The sequence below is a fragment of the Sparus aurata genome, chromosome 19, assembly GCF_900880675.1.
Source record: "Sparus aurata chromosome 19, fSpaAur1.1, whole genome shotgun sequence".
Classification (NCBI taxonomy): Eukaryota; Metazoa; Chordata; class Actinopteri; order Spariformes; family Sparidae; genus Sparus; species Sparus aurata.
Window position 1 is genome coordinate 21,836,268 of NC_044205.1, and position 16,522 is coordinate 21,852,789.

At 41.7% G+C, this 16,522-nt stretch overlaps 1 protein-coding gene across 2 annotated transcripts; it reads left to right on the forward strand.

Annotated features, from left to right (window-relative positions):
* The first annotated feature begins 1,925 nt into the window (after positions 1 to 1,925).
* On the forward strand, positions 1,926 to 16,125 carry gyg1b (glycogenin 1b). Of its 2 annotated transcripts, XM_030398915.1 has the most exons (8): positions 1,926 to 2,084; positions 4,730 to 4,865; positions 4,983 to 5,157; positions 5,246 to 5,408; positions 12,133 to 12,259; positions 13,456 to 13,672; positions 14,778 to 14,840; positions 15,150 to 16,125. In XM_030398915.1, exons 1-8 carry the CDS (start codon positions 2,078 to 2,080, stop codon positions 15,297 to 15,299), a joined length of 1,038 nt encoding a protein of 345 aa, XP_030254775.1. In that variant the 5' UTR covers positions 1,926 to 2,077; the 3' UTR covers positions 15,300 to 16,125. The 2 variants fall into 2 exon arrangements, with proteins under 2 accessions (XP_030254775.1, XP_030254776.1); XM_030398916.1 differs by lacking the exon at positions 14,778 to 14,840.
* The last annotated feature ends 397 nt before the right edge of the window (positions 16,126 to 16,522 follow it).

Sequence of the window (16,522 nt, forward strand, 5' to 3'; positions counted from 1 at the left end):
GACGATCATTTTCAATCAGAGAAAGCAAACAAGAGACAAAAGCGGCCTCTAATTTACTGTATTAGCCCCTTTGAACCCCTGTGATCCCTCTCGTTGAGCTGGCACCGCTCCAGTGGCGGAGGCCGGGCGGGTGGTGGGGGTGTATCGGTCTTTTAAGGATTTTAGTCCAGCAGCACAGTACGTGACGACCGCAGAGTACTCCTTGGCAGCGTCTCCGCTTGGCCAAGCATCTGCCTGAGCGGAGAAAATAAAGGAGCCAAAGATCAGCGGGGACTCTCGCTGCACTGGCACACATTTGTGAAGCAGAAGGTAGAAATAGAAGGTATATTTCAGCGATTGCCTTTTTGTAAACAGTTGTAAATCAAAAGCTGGCAGCGCAGTACAATCACCAACACTTTTTAAAGGGGCGCTGTGAAGTTTTGGAGAAGAATTAGTTTAAAACTCAACAAGATCCGCGCTTTAAAATTCACTTCGAAGGGCATTTTCAAACATTAATCGTGTTTCAAGGACTGAAAATGGAAGGAGGCAACATCAGGAGGCGTTATCAGAGAGTGGAGCTGCAACAATTTGTGGATCAAAAAAAACATCAATTGCAAAATATTGATAATCAGTTAATAATTCCAGTAATTCCAGTCCTGTTTTCAAGCAACATGTAAAAATATTGGCTGGTTCCAACTTTGTAAAGGGGCACTATGCCATTTTAGAAAGGAGAATTTTGATATTTACGATATAAATGAGTTAATGATGCAAATTTAGTATAAATAGCATTTTAGCATAAATAAATAAGCTGAGGAAAATAAGGTCCCCAGAACACTGTTTGAAGCTAGAAAGGTGGCAGGGTCTGCCACATATCAACAAAGTAAAACATTATGAAATTGTTTTGTCTTTAAGGTCAGTTTGTTTGTTCAGTCATGAAAACAAAGACTTTGTTTATTTAGTTTGTTCAGGCAAAACAAAAAACAGTCAATGAAGATATGTCTCTTCTTATCGCCCCCAAAACTACATAATGCACCTTTAAAACGTGAAATCACGTGTTTTTGCTTATTTACTCTGAAATACAGCAACATCTAATAATCGATCAGTTGCGAACTTTTAAAAAAGTCACCAACTATTTTAACAATCTCTCATTTTTAGTGATTTTGAAAGACAAAACGTGAAAAACAATCTCAGATTCCAGCATTTTGAATGTAAATCTTTTCTTTCCTCCACTGGACAAAACAAGACATTTGAGGACAGTAAAACAGTATCAAATCATGTTGTCCTTTAAGGGCAGATGTCAACAAAGAGCGTTTGTTCATTTAGTTTGTAAGGACTGAAGGAGCTTTCTCTGCTTCCCAAAACTGCATAGTGCACCTTTAACGCAAACATTCCCAGAGAACACACTCCCTCTGGACCCGTCTCCTAAAAAGCACCACTCGATCTGAATAGAGCTCTGCTGAGACCACTAAAAATAATTCACTGTTGTGTAACACAGCACAAGAGAGGAGAGGAAACAGGGGCCCGCACAGATGCCTGTTTGTCCTGCAGCGTTTTTTATTTATTTTTTGTCTCCCTTGGATCCACAAGATGGCGACAAAACCCACAGATGCACATTTACAGAACATCTTGTTCCCTGTTCTCAAGCAAGGCAGCAGCTCCTGAAAGCATCATCACCATCATCTCCACACAAGAGTGAAGGAGGAGACCAGTCAAGTTATCTGATGTGAGAGTTGTCTGAGAGGTCAAGGCTGCAGATTGATGTGTAAGAAAAAAATATTCGGAAAATTAAAACTTTAAAAAGAGACAGTTTGGATATGACGTGCTACATTTATGCCACTTTCACACTGAACTCTTGTGGATCTGTGAGTAGTTGAACCCCTTGACCTGCGGGGGGTGTGGTGGAGGCACATGTCGGGAGCAGGTGGGTGTGTATGTGTGGAGCTCGTCACGTGACGCACAGCCTGGCCGCTGTCACGCTGGTATAAATCCACCTCTGGTGTATTTAGTCAGCCCTTTTTTTCGCCCGTCTCTCCCACGCCAAGCCCTCCTCAAGTCCAGGCTACAAAAACAGTAGCTTCGACTTCTCTCCTCTCCAGTCATGGCAGGTATGTTAACCTTTTTTAAACTATTTCCCAGCTCGTCCTCTCCGCGCGCGCCTGCAAATCACTGAATTCTGTCTGAAAAAAAGTTTTTTTTCAAAGTAGCGTTTTTAAGTTCTCGCGGTATTTTAGTTAAACATGAGTTCTTTTTAAAAGTCGCCCGTTTGTCGCTTGGTTTTGCGATGTTTGGAGGAGTTGCAGCAGCGTCTCCTGACGCGACTGAGACTGAAAAGTACATTATGTCTCCCCTCCCTCCCTCTCTCCCTCCCTCCATCTGTGTTGTTGCCGTCTCTCAGCTCCAAAGCATTGAAGCTGTCAGCCATGTCTTGAAACACGACCACCATGTATGACAAGTCATTGGCCCACAAGGTATCCTCCATGACTGGTGTGCTCCTCTGCGTTTGTCACGTTAATATAAAATAAAATAAATCTGGTCGTGACGTGTTTAAGCTCTCTCTTGGTGAATGACATATCAGCTGAGAAAATGAATCATGTTTGCAGTGGGACCCCTGTCAGGTCCTTGACCTTACATTTGGAAACACTGTGTGCTACTGTATGTGACCCAACTCCCACCGGTGGTATGATCTTACTGGTTAAAATGGAGGAGAAGGGTGTGTGTGTGTGCTTTAACTGAGCCTAAATGTGGATTGGAGTTGAGTTTTTTTAAACTTTAAACAGGCTTCTTGTAGAAATTCAAACTCATAATTTCAACATTTGCAATTAGTTAGGTTTTAATATGAACTCGGATGTGTTTATTTATTCCATAACTGAATAAAACAGGCTGTTCTCTGCTGTTTTTTAAGATGGAAAGGTGGCAGGGTCTGCCATGATATGAAAGTGTGTCATCCTTTAGTAAGGTCAGTTTTTCTCTGTCATGAAGACAAAATAATTTAATTGTTTTAGGCATAAACAAAATATGTCTCCTGTCTCTTCCTCCCCTAAACTGCGCATTGCTCCTTTAAACTTTATGCATCACATACTTCAGTACTTGCTGTACTAACTGAAAAGGGGGCGTGAGAGAAAGAAGGTGATAATACGAACTGAGGTATTTATTCATTCCATAACTGGATGTTTTGAAGCTAGAAAAGGTGGCAGGGTCCGCCACAGTATCAAATTGTTTTGCCCCTACTAAAGGTCATTTTATTTCTGTCATGAAAACAACCACAATTGGAAAAATCATGTCTCTTCTTCCCCAAAACTGCACATTGCTCCTTTTAACTTTTTCAGTACTTGTTGTACCAACCGAAAAAGGGGGCGTGAGAGAAAGGAGGTGTGGTGCCGTGAAAAAAAAAAAAGGCAACGAGGGGGAACAACTTCTCCTGGCAACTCCGCAGCCACGACTGGCACGGCATTATAGAAACCCTCCACGCACACTGTTCCTACTGTCTTACTTCTCTCTTCTCGCTCATTATTGGTGGGGCTGATATACAATCCACGCGGGGATCCGTGTTGGCCCAAATGCGACAGTCGCACAAGCCCTCTCCAGCGCCGATGACCTCATCACCTCAGATTTTTAATATGTCCTCTCACAGGCTAGTCATTGTTCTCAAACATGACCTGGCAGGTAGCTGACAGATTTTCCCCTCCCTGGCGTTACAGGGGGAGGTAAAAGAGTAGGCACCAATCTGCAAATAAAACTCGCTGTAAAGACACATTTAATCGGCTACCGGCTACTAAAGTCTTATTATTCTTGAAACGAGTGAGAAATCTCAGGTTGGGGCAAGACCGGAGTGCTTGTGGAAACGCAGCTTGTTTTTGAGTGTTTCAAAAATGACAGATGTGTTTAATTTCAAGGCTTGATGTTAAGCTTCCAGATGTTTCAAACATGAAGGGATCCATGGAAAACTGCTGTTGCAGTCGCATTTTTTAACCAATTTTGGGCAAACTCTGTTGTGTATTACATCTTCCTGTGAATAACCAGCCGTACGTGAAGGATTGGACTTTGTGTCAAGACATTCGAAGCGCAGTTACGATACAGTTAAAGGTGCAGTGTGTAGGATATAGTGGCATTTAGCGGTGAGGTGTCAAATGACGAGCAACTGAACACTGATTGTTTCTTATTTCTGTCAGTGGATCCTCATAAATACCCCTAAATCCTAAACACTGGGCCTTTGTTTTTAAATCTCAGGAAAACCTTTCAGTATTTAAGGCATCGATGTCAAACTTAAAGGTGCTGTATGTAAGAATTGGCCACCTGTAGAACTTATAGTCTATAATAATGGGGGACGGCATGCTAACAGATTAACTGCTGACTGTAGCTGCTGTTAGCGCAGTTAGCAGTGCAGCTAGCGGTACTGACTGTAAACTCGGAGCACCAGGGGAGCGTCTGTGTTTTACACTGCTAGCAAGGAAGCTCTGGACTTGGATGGCCTGGGGCTAGCTGGTTAGCATGCTAACTTCCGTAGATGGGCTCAACATTTATCCCCTTAATGTTTGATTTATTGTGTATTCGCTCTTAAGTTTTGTCAAACTACTTGGGGGAAATGTAGACAAGGAAAATAAAAACCAGACACATTTGTCCATTACGAGATGAGTCTACCATCAAACATCTCGATTAAATACTACAGTTTGTATAGATCTATTGTCAGAAAGTGGACTCATCATATCAATGTTGTTAATTTTAACCCTCGATGTGTTTCCGTCCTCTGCAGACCAGGCTTTTGTGACGTTGGCCACCAATGACAGCTACGCTCGGGGAGCCATGGTTCTGGGCAAGTCCCTCCGCAACCACAATACATCCAAGAAGCTGGTGGCACTCATCGGTCCACATGTGTCGGAGGCTTGCCAGTAAGATACCTCGCCTCCAAACAGCAGTTACACATCTCTGAATCGCACCTTTTTATAGTCTTGTTTCCCAACTAGACTGTTGATGGCGATTCATTCTTTAGCATTGTGAATCTTCAGGTCCGTGCTGAAGAGGATCTTCGATGAGGTGAGGGTGGTGGACGTGATGGACAGCGGCGACGCGGCGCACCTGGCCATGATGAAGAGGCCCGACCTGGGCGTCACCTTCACCAAACTCCACTGCTGGACTCTCACGCATTACTCCAAATGTGTTTTCATGGACGCAGACACACTGGTGAGACACACGTTTGTTTTGCGAGACAGACTGTAACTATGTGGGTGTGTGTACATGTTTGTCCATTTGTTTGTTTTCTGCTTCCTAGGTGCTTTCAAATATAGATGAGCTGTTTGACAGAGAGGAGTTGTCAGCTGCTCCCGACCCCGGCTGGCCTGACTGCTTCAACTCCGGTGTGTTTGTTTTCTGTCCTTCTATGGAGACTTACGGCAAACTGCTTCAGTTTTGTACAGAACACGGCAGCTTTGACGGTAAGTCACGTTGTCACTGTCATGTTCACTGTTTTTAACGATATTGTAGTTAAAGATGGGTACTTTCTTTCTTTCTACATTTGTACTTTTGAAACAGAAAATTGGTTTTGATCTCCCGTCGGTCAGGTGCGAGATTATTTAGGCGTTTGTAGTTGGTACATTTGAGGAAGTATCGTATAGGTTACCCATCATCTCAACGTAATATATCACCTCTTCCTCATCTCTTCCCATCCCTTCAACTCTTCCCAAAGATGCAACACTTTCAACACAAGCAACAGGAAGTACAATCAGGGCGTTTGACAAAGATTCACCTTTAACTGGCACCAAAAAATGCAATGTAACTACTTTTGTCGCGGCTCACTTCGCATTCAGTTAGGACGAAGTATTCGGATGAGCCACATTACTTGTTTTCCCTACTTTCCAGTCATTATGCTAAGCTAAGCTAACCATCTTCTACCTGTATTCTACCTGTTAATATATTCCCAAAATATTTTCAGTAAACCCACTATCAGTTATCCTTTGAACATGATGACATTAGACAAAATGTATTTATGTCATTTACAACTTTCCCCTTTTTTAAAATGGACACTTCACATTTCTTGCCAAAAGCACTGCAAGAAAGGATTCCGGTGTCTCGGATTGCCTAACCAGGAGTGGTTTACCACCACTGACGTGTGACGGTGTCGGTAGTCTTTTTTTCAGTCTTGCTCACAATTTCGGCTTCAGTAACATTGAGTTCTTGGTAACATGATGTTAAAACGAGCTTGTTTATCTTTTGCTCTAAGTAAGGCCCTTTTTATCGAGCGCGGTGCCCGGACACAAGGGCCTCCTGTCACAGACCGTCTAGCTCTGCTGAGTTATTCTCAGGGGCTCGCTGGGGTGGGGTGGAGTGGAGGTTAAATTTGAGAGGGCCTGTTCCTGCACAGAGCACCGGTTGACATTCAGCAGCGCTTCTCGGTGAGGCGTACTGTAACTGAATTGTCGTTTTGGCTCCATATCGGATTCACTGAACAGCTCAAATCGGCGGCTGAAGAGATCATTGCTGCATAGCTGTAGGGTGCTCTGCAGGTTTACCAGCTTTGCTTTCTGGAGGAAGTTACAGCAGCGTTTGAATGCTACATACAGCAGCTGGAACCCGATTCAGCCACTGGCATTTTTTATTTTTAATAAGAGGGTTCCAAGGGTATCCAGTAAACATTGTGCCATTACAGAACATTCATTCATAGGCAGCTTTTTTAATTTCAACATCCTAAAGTATACAGTTACGGCACCCCAGTCAAGCTTCACATACTTTTTCAAATACACTAGCTCACAGCTTCTGTCAATTGCTGTGTTGAGAAGCGTTGCAACCAACTGAATAACCCCCATCTCTCTTTCCCCTGAAAATGCAAAAGGTCCTCTACAGGGCTACTGTAGAAACAAAGTGACAGAGTATGACCCAATAGGGCTCATTCGAGGGTAATAAAACACATCAATTCCTTGTTTCAGGTGATTGGATGCCAATGAAAACATAATTATGAATATCCTTTTCAAATTCTGCCCCCAAATCCCCTTAAATTCTACACACTGGACCCCTTTTTTAAAGACATAGTGTGTTACATTTCCACGTTAAAATGTTTAAAATCGACTAGACCTCCATTATTTTCTTTTTCTTTTTTTTTTGTGTACTAAAATGATCCCAAATCTTTCCAAACTCAGAGAAATATGGAAATGGAAAATGGTGTGTTTTATTTCGGTCGCCTGTTGCTGTAGTGTCAGATGATGCGTTAGGGATAGAGGATAGGTCTGCAAGTGCGACAAAACGTGACTTGAATAACACTTAAATATTAACTTGTCCGTTTACATTTCTGCCGAAATCATGTAAGACAGATTTTTGCTGAACAATGATAACAACTCCCTCGATCCCACGCCACTTCACAACATGATCAAGCTACGTCTTTTGTTTTCATGGTTTTGAGTGAGAGACTCGGCAAAAATGACATACAGTGCATTTGAATTCTTTTATCAAAATACTACATCCAAACTCTCCTCATGCTCATAAGTCTGCAGTGAGCTGAAATCACACCTGCCAATGTACCAGCTTGGCTCTAATCAAATTAACTGTGACCTCAAAAAACGATACCAAACAAATGGAATAGCTGTGGTATAAACAAATCCGGATGAAGTTCCATAGCAGGGCTCAGCCGAGCCTGTCCTTGTTAGTAGCAGCGAACCTTTTTAACATTAAATTACGAGCTGTTTTCCCCCCTTGTGATACTCTGAAAGAGATTCCATCAGGGAGAGTTCATCGGAAAAACCAATTAGTTTGCTTGACAGTGGCCAAAGCTTTCAAGTGCCGACTCATTCTGGCTGCCACCAGCGTTTGATGGCAAGAATTTTTCCATCACAATCGCCCCAGACACAGACATTATTGTCTTACTTTTTTCAGAAAAAAAAACAACTCCTTTTTGTCACTGGATAGTCATGTGTTTTTCAGTTTGATGGTATTTATATTTTTATATCCAATATTTCAATCTGACGACCGTGTCTGTATACCCGATGGCATCCTAATGAATAAAGCCGTCTTATTTATAGACATGGATGGTCTTTTCATGTGCACTGAGGCATGAGATGAATTTGCCTTGACCTTTTAGCATTTCACTTCCTCTACTGTAAGGAATACGCGATGTACACATGCAGCTCTCTGCAGTACAGACATGATATTGAAAAGTAGCTGAGGAAAGACAACAAGAAAATAATTTTCTGCGGTTGAACCCTATCTGTTCATCTGTAGCTCCAGTGTTGTCTGCTGCCAAGACAAACTGGCAGAGTTTGATGCACATTCTTGCTGAGCTCTGCTCATCCCCTCAAAATGAAGATCCTTGGCCCCATATTAAGTTTTGAAATCCCCGTGGAGGTTGTGGGTTCGGACAAACAGCAGCTATGTGTGTTATTTTAAACTGCAGCAGGCTGCGGTTTCACAGACTGTACAGGCCTGTGCCTTTTAGGAGCTACATGTGAAAGTTCTATTAACGGCCAACATCCCTCCTTGTGCTACTGTCAGCCCTGTGAATTACTGTGTGGCTGCCGGGTGAAGCAGTTCAGCATGAATAGTGAATGCTTGCATCATGTCTTTGCTTGCTTTCAGATTTAGTGATGTAACAGAGGAGATGTTCACAAAACAAAAAAGCTTTTAATAAAGGCTCAATTCAAATCTGCTTGTATACTCGAACTGTAACCGGCCTACTTAATATCAAACGCATCCCCTCGTCCCAAACTGAGATCTGTGTTTACGTAAGCCACCGCCACGACAATGCCCCAGTTCTAAATTAGCCAAATTGAGCGAGGGCGAGTGGCTGTCCGGCCCTCCAGTCGGGCCCCCAGGACCTGAGGCAGCTCAAGTCCAAACTTTTTAAAACGGGTTAACCAAGGGGGCAATGATAATTCAAGTCACCAGCCCAGAGAGTACCACAACATTTTAAATAACCGCGTCTCGTTGTTTAAAGTTGAGTCATCGTGAATAGGGCTGAGGAACACATCACAACTACAGAAACAATCCCTGCATTCCAACACTAATAATGAAATAATTCTTTTGAAGAATATTTACTTTGAGAAATAGAAGTGTATTTTTTTTCATGTAATACAGCAAACCAAACTTCTTGAATTGTTAATGTGTAAACTCAAGATTAGGGGGAAGATTCAAGATTTAAAGTATTTATCGTCCAATAATGGTAATAAGTATCATTCAAATAAGAAACTGTATCAAAGCTTAAGGCCTTGTCCAGAGGTATGCAGATATTTAAAAAAAAAAAGATGTTTTTCCCCTCCATCCAAAAAGATTCTGTTTGCATGCTTCAAACAAGCATGATGGACAGGAGGCGGATATAAAATATACGATAAGAATATATTTTTGTAGCAGACAAGAACATTCTGACATTCTTACTGAGCTATTTCTATCAAAATAAAATTGTCCAAAAGCATGGAAAAAGACAAAGTTGTGAACTTGTAATTCAACGTAGCTGTGCTAACAAAGAACTTAGATTGGTGCTAACCAGGCACTGGTCGACTCTGGTACTGTCTATTCAAAGAAATGACGCAAAAGTGCCATCTTGGGTGCCTCTGTGGCCCGTTCGATGCTACTAATATATCATAACTTTCTGCACACTGGTGCCCCACCACACACGGCTGGTGCCCTTTTTTATTTTTTTCGGCCCTGCCTATCAAACATCCTGAGTCCGCTCCTGTCCAGATGTAATCAAACTGGTACTCCTCCATTGTGTCATGAGAATGCCCTGAAAGAACAACAGTGGGCATCATGCATGACTGGATGTGATGTCATTGTTTTCCAAACGTTTTATTTGACTGGTCCACACAGACAAACAGGGGTGGGAAGAGTTTTGAAAGATCTGCAGCTAAAAGGCATTTTGAGGTATTCTACTTTTTGGTGACTTTAAACACTGTTTGATACAGCTGTTATGTCCAGGGCCTAGGGGGGGTGGGGACCCTGGCGCAACACAAGAATGAGACTCACCTCATCCCATCCCCCCAGCACCACCAGCGGCGAAGCATTCTTTTAAAGGTTTCATTTAAAAACACATCTCGCGCACAAACAGACATGCTGACAGAGGAGAGCCCACAGGAGCTGGGAAGAGCCGGCTTTTAAACTCCTGCCTTCGAGGCGGGAACCAATCAGCTCCCTGGACAACCTACAATCAAACACACCAGCAACCAGTCACACACACACTCAGGTAGAAGAGGGGTATTTAAGCAGAGGCAATGAAAAGCACATACAACATATATGTCTATATGGCCTCTGGGGTTGTAACAAAAGCACATCGAATTTACAGTGAAACATCAAAATTGGCAAGAACAGACAAAAATGACCCACGTAGTAGTTTTGGCTCGAGGCCTCTTCTCAAGGCTGTGTGGGTGTGTACAGGCTGCTCGACTGCTCACAAACCTGTCTAATTGCGCTGCTCCTCAGGGAACGAGCCATCAGTTTATATCACATCAAAGATTGCTTAATTTGACATGTCATTCCCGGAAGAGAGAGATTTCGCAACAGATCAATTGTCTCACTTTGTGTGATTCATACTGACAAACCCAGAGAATTGTTACCAGACTTGGCAGTTCTTCACAGCTCTACAGAGTCTTTGAGTACCTTTTTTTTTTTTTTTTTCATTTTTCTTTTTTTTTTTGTTATTCTCCGTAGCCAGCAGGTGTTTTCAGTGACAGTGACAAATGGCAAAGTTGGCCAGTAGCAGGCTAACGCGGCAACCAAAACAACACTCACAGGAAACACGAGTCCAGATGAATGCTGCTGTTGCTTCATTCTACCGGCTGCGTAACGAGCAACTGTTTCGCAACACATTTGGCATATCAACTTTCTCTGCTGATTAAATTGTTGTGTCTACATGATCTGTTCTCTTGAGTCTCGAGGCTGCAAACTTAATATGTGAATGACGTGAAGCACAGCATTTTTTTTTTTTTTTTTTTTAGGAACTTTCACTGAGAAACCCTCAGGCAGCTGACAACAACACGCCCAAACTTTGCGCGCCTCCTGAGCGGAGAACGAGTTTAGATATTAATATCGGAAGCTATGTTGCCATTATCTCTTTAAGCTCTGTGATGAAAATATAATGACTGCTAAGTATATCCATACAGAATATAATACACTTTATTAAGCACCTGTGTGAGGGAGTGCAATACACGAAGGATGTCAGTCCACAGTCGAGCATTCAAACCAGCACTGCCATTTGTTTACTGCGGCCTATTGAAAGGCTTCTGGTGTTACTGAGCAGCTTCTGACTTTGAGCTGAGTATTTGGAGGTCAGTGAGCGAAAAAGGCAATCAGTCTTTGTCAGATATGAGATGAATAAATCCTCACCGCTGTGGCGGATAAGCCAAAAGAACTTGGCCATCCTATATATACACCCCTGGGCCTTTCGACAACACACTGATCTTTGATATTTCCCCATCAGTGGATAAGAGTAGGGTGTCACAGATATGCCCATGTGACAACACGTTCTGTACATTATGTCTCTGTAGCCCTCTGTGCAGCTACTGTGAATCTGCTCTGTGCACATGCATGGCTTCATACGGTGATGTGCATATATTCAAACTAGATAATTCAATTTCAGATAACCACTGCAATTTGTAAAAGAGGGAAATGCAGCTCTTTGCTCAGAATGTGTGGGAACATTACTGTACGGGCTCGTCATTACTGATCTCAGCAGACTGCTGACTAATGTGGACTGGGCGGAAAGACTAATTAATCTGGCTGTCACAGGTGGGCAGATCATTTGACTGCACTCTCCCTCAGCTTTTCCTCTTTCAAATGAGCTTTTCCAGTCGCACAATAAACCTGTCAAAGCACATTTTCATGAGCTCAGTTGACTGTTACGTCCATGCTGTTATGCAAATAAATAAGACCAGAAAAACAACATAATTCTGGTTTTGGGCTGCAACTAACAATTATTTTGTTACGCTCATCCGTACATTTAAAGGTGCAATATGTAGTTTTTAATCAGAAGAGAAAGTTTGTGATTGACTGATTTTAAAAAAACAAAAAACTCAAACTGACCTTAAAGGACAACACCATTTCATACTGTTTTACTTTGTATATATGTGGCGGACCTCTAGAGAATTTAATCACATCTAAATTGCAGTTTTGCACAGATGAGGACTGTAGTATGTTGTAAACATAATGCCGTATGTTGATTTTTATATTTTCCTATCTCTGCAGGAGGAGACCAAGGTGTTTTGAATGGTTACTTCGACACTTGGGCAACAGCTGACATATCAAAACACCTCCCCTTCATCTACAACCTCAGCAGCATAGCCATCTACACTTACCTTCCAGCATTCAAGCAGTAAGTGTCAATCATAGGTAATATTTCTTAAAAAAAAACATGTTAACACGATAGTTGGATGTGCGATTTTGTATACGTCCTTTTGCTGTGTTTCTACAGTCTAAGCTACTTCGACTAGACAGTTGTATTACACTACAGCAGTTTGTCAACGTAACTGAAATCTTGCGTATCAGGTGCAAAGCCAAGAGGTAAGCAGATACTGGATCACATGAACGTGCAGTCACATCGTGACATGACATCAGGTTACGAGGGGGAGATGAGAAGATTCCAGCGGCTCTGCCGGAGCATCCCCCAACAGGCCTCAGAGCTGGGTTGAATATCCACCACTGAGCTCCCAACAGCTGAAACCAAATCCTAAAATAGAGTGGTTTATTTAAAGACCTTTTATGCTCGCGTCTAGGACTGGTCATTGTGCACTACGTCTTAAGCTCCCCCTCCCCTGCCATCCTCACTGCCTCCTTGTTTCTATGAGGAGAGGGGTTTAGACACCAACCTCATCAACAAGCTCTTAGGTTCGGTATTTCCTGGCAATCAAATCAGGATGACAGGGGTGATATACAAGTATACACTTGTTGGTAGTTGTCAGGAGTTGTAGTGCGTCAAATGGTTGCCAAACACAGCAAAACAACCCCCCCGCCCCAGGCCATGTTCATGTGTTCATGTGCAGTTTTGGCAGGGTTGATAATAATCACAATTTAATATAAAGTAGTCCAATTCAAGCCTGATAAAACTACAACAAGCAACATTGAGCCTTATTTTAAAATGAGTGTCCTGTTGTGATACGAGCTAAGACAGCAGGGCTTTTCTAAAACTGTAATATATTTCTGCTTGCTCACAACATGTTGACCACAACTGTCTGCAGACTGCTATAACTATTGTTTTTGTTTCATTATTGACATTAGGGTTTAATTTTTAAATTACATTAATAACCAGGGAGAATTGATATCACTGGCTCGTGAGTGCTGTTGTTGCAATAGTTGAGTGTTTTAACTAAATCCTAAAAAAACAGCATAACTGTAGTTTATCAATTAGCTTTAGCTTATAGCTGTAGCCACAGTGGAAACTGTTAAGTAAAAGTAACAGAGCACTTGCTTTTAAAGTGAGAAGTTTCTTTATACAAATAAAAGGAAACAAAATTACACAATGTTGTTCTCTAAATAGAAACAACTTGTGATTTGCTATATTACTCATTTCAGATATGGTGGCAATGCCAAGGTGGTCCATTTCTTAGGGAAGACCAAGCCATGGAGTTACACATTCGACCCCAAAGCCAAACAGATCGCAGGGAGTGTGCATGAAGCCACCTCACATCCGACCTTCCTCCTGGACTGGTGGACCCTGTACTCGAGCACCGTGGTGCCCATGCTTCAGGAGCAATATGGAGATCAGCCTTTCCAGTCCGGATGTGTGGAGGTGAATGAACACACTAGTTTGTTTTTTCAGTCCTGCATTTACACCACACACAACCTGGTAAATCTGTCTTGAACATTAGATAATAGGCAGAGTTTGAGATCATTTAAATTTACAAATGATGTGATATATGATTATGTGTTTATATCTCTTGCTTGCAACAAATTTAAGTTACTTCAGAGCTGACTTAAGATGGCCAAGTGTACACCGATCAGCTTCAACATTGAATGAACTAACAGGTGACGTGAATAACACAGGCATTCATGTGCCATGACATGACATGCACCACCCAGCCAAACATCTTTTGCAGAACAAGTACACCCCCTTATGGCAACTGCACTCCCTGATTGCGGTGCCCTACCACACCCAAAAACTGTAAAGGAACAGCTCAAGGAACACAACAAAGAGCTCCAGGTTTCAGCCTGGCCTGATCCAAATCCAATTGAGCATCGGTAGGACTTGCTGGAACCAATCCATGGAGGCCCAACTTCGTAACCAACAGAACTCAAAGGATCCCCAGACGACGCAATGGTATCAGACACCACAGGGCGCCCTCAGAAGTCCTGTGTCCATGCTTGGATGGGTCAGGGCCAAGTGCCATCCATGGTGGATTGGACTTGTTTCGGGAAGTCAGATGAATTTTTGATAGAATTGGGATATTTGGGGTTTGGAGCCAAGAAGGCCACCCCTTGAGCTCTTTCTCAGGTCCGTTGTGCCATTCCCAAGCAGTTTTTCGGTGTCTCAGGGTGCATTGTCCTGCTTGTGGAGGCCACTGCCATCTGGGTGTTCTTTGTCTTTTACAAGGTTTTGGTAAGTGATGTGTGTCAAGTTACACCCACATGAATACCAGGACCAAAGGTTTCCCAGCAGGTCATTGCACCATAGCGAGATGAGCAATCTTCAGTGTACTACACCTGTTGGTTTATTTTAATGTTGTGACTGATCGGTGTGAAAGCCAGTTGAAACTTGCATATGATGCGTCGTAAATGCAGGAAAATACTTCATGCTTGTAAATGCATTGTACTGTGTTTTGCTGTCACATTTCTTCCCTTTTTGTTTTTACCTTTCATTTAATTTTGTCTCCTATTCTGGATGATATAATTCGTAGAGTCTTCCCATTCATCTCATAAAGATCCAGTACAGTGAGGTAGTCACTTGTGAGAGTCAACAGGTATGGTGTAATATTGGTGTTGTTTGTAAGCAGTTTGTTGGCACCTGGTTTAATGCTAATACTGCTCTTCCTCTAAAATCAAAGCTGGTTTAATGCTAGTGCTACTATTACTCAAAAATTAGAGCTATAGCTTGCGTTTGCCTACAGCCATTAATTAGGAAAGGCTATGTATGGCGAGTCCATTGCTTTCAAACAGTAAGCGCTTAGGATGTTTTCTGCGCAGTCTGTATCTCCTGTCATAGACTGATTTTCTCTTCCCCTTGTCTTTGTTTCACTGTTTTGTATTGGTTTTTATATTTTTTTTCACAGTTTGCGAGCCAGTCTTCATATGCACAAGCACTCGGACCCCAGCTGTCCTCAGAAGAACGGAAGCAGAAATGGGAGCAAGGTCAGGCAGACTACATGGGAATGGACTCATTTGACAACATCAAGAGAAAGCTTGACAGTTTCCTCAAATAGAGAAGCGACGCAGCGGGATATCAACAGAGCACTTGCAGTTTAACAAAACCATCACCACGCGTCTCTCAAGAAGATACTGTAAAACAGGTTTTCCTTCGTACCTGTTTCTCAACTAGAAATGAGTTGAGTCTCTCCTTCCACCAGCACTACCCTCGCCATACTCCAAAGACGGCGCTGTTTTAATGGGAAATAAAAAGTTAAATATCAAACGGCGTTAATTTTCTATGCAAGACTGTCATTATTCAGTGACCCGCCACGGGTATCTGATCTGTTACACTGTGAAGAAAAATCAAAAGATTTATCATAAGATTGATTACATTTTTTGCAATACTTTTTTTTTTTTTTTTGCAGATTTGTTTTTTTTTTTCATGTCAGTGCTCTTCTTGTAAAAAGGGAGGTGGCAACAAGAGTTGAACTGGCATTTTGTATCCATGTCTCAGATTAGCAGTCACTTACATAAACATTCTTTCCTTTTTTCTTTTTTACAATGCAGTCACTTAGACATTTTCTGAGCATTAATATGTTCTTTTCTCAGACGTTTTTTGCTCTTGCTTGAATTAAAACAGTCTCATAGATATATATAAAAAAAAACATGTTTACAGCACTTCTAAAGGCCATGGTATGGTCAGTTAGCCATACATATACTCTAGATCCTTTTGTGCCTTAGTGTCTTGCTCTCTCGATTGCCATCATCCTATCTGTACTTGACTAGCAGCTTTTTCTGTAGGTGATGAGATTTTTTTTCTTGTGTTTTACTTGACCAGCATGTTGACTGTACCACAAAATCTTTCATCTGGTATAATAAAACCATCTTTAAAGTTTTGGATTTGCTTAGATGCTTTTTGCTGGACTTCTTCTTGGGAGAGCTGATACCACTGATGTACGCTCTTCTATATTTGTGTGTAAAATTAGTTTCTATTTATTTATTTAGTATTATTATTTTACAGATGTTTGAGATTGATTATATTAATATACTCAAGAAGGAAATTGATATAGGTGGACTTGGGGAGTAACTGAATACATGTAACAGGATTAAATAATTAGTATTTTTAAAAAAAAAAAAAAAAAAAAAAAAAAAGTTAAGTTGGTGGAGTTACAAACAAAAATGTGATTAAAATAGAGGATTACTAAAAGGCTTACATTTTTTTTTTTTATGAACACTTGAGTTCGTTAAATTCCGGTTCTTTCAAGTATATTTTCTACTTAAACTCCAGTAAAATTGG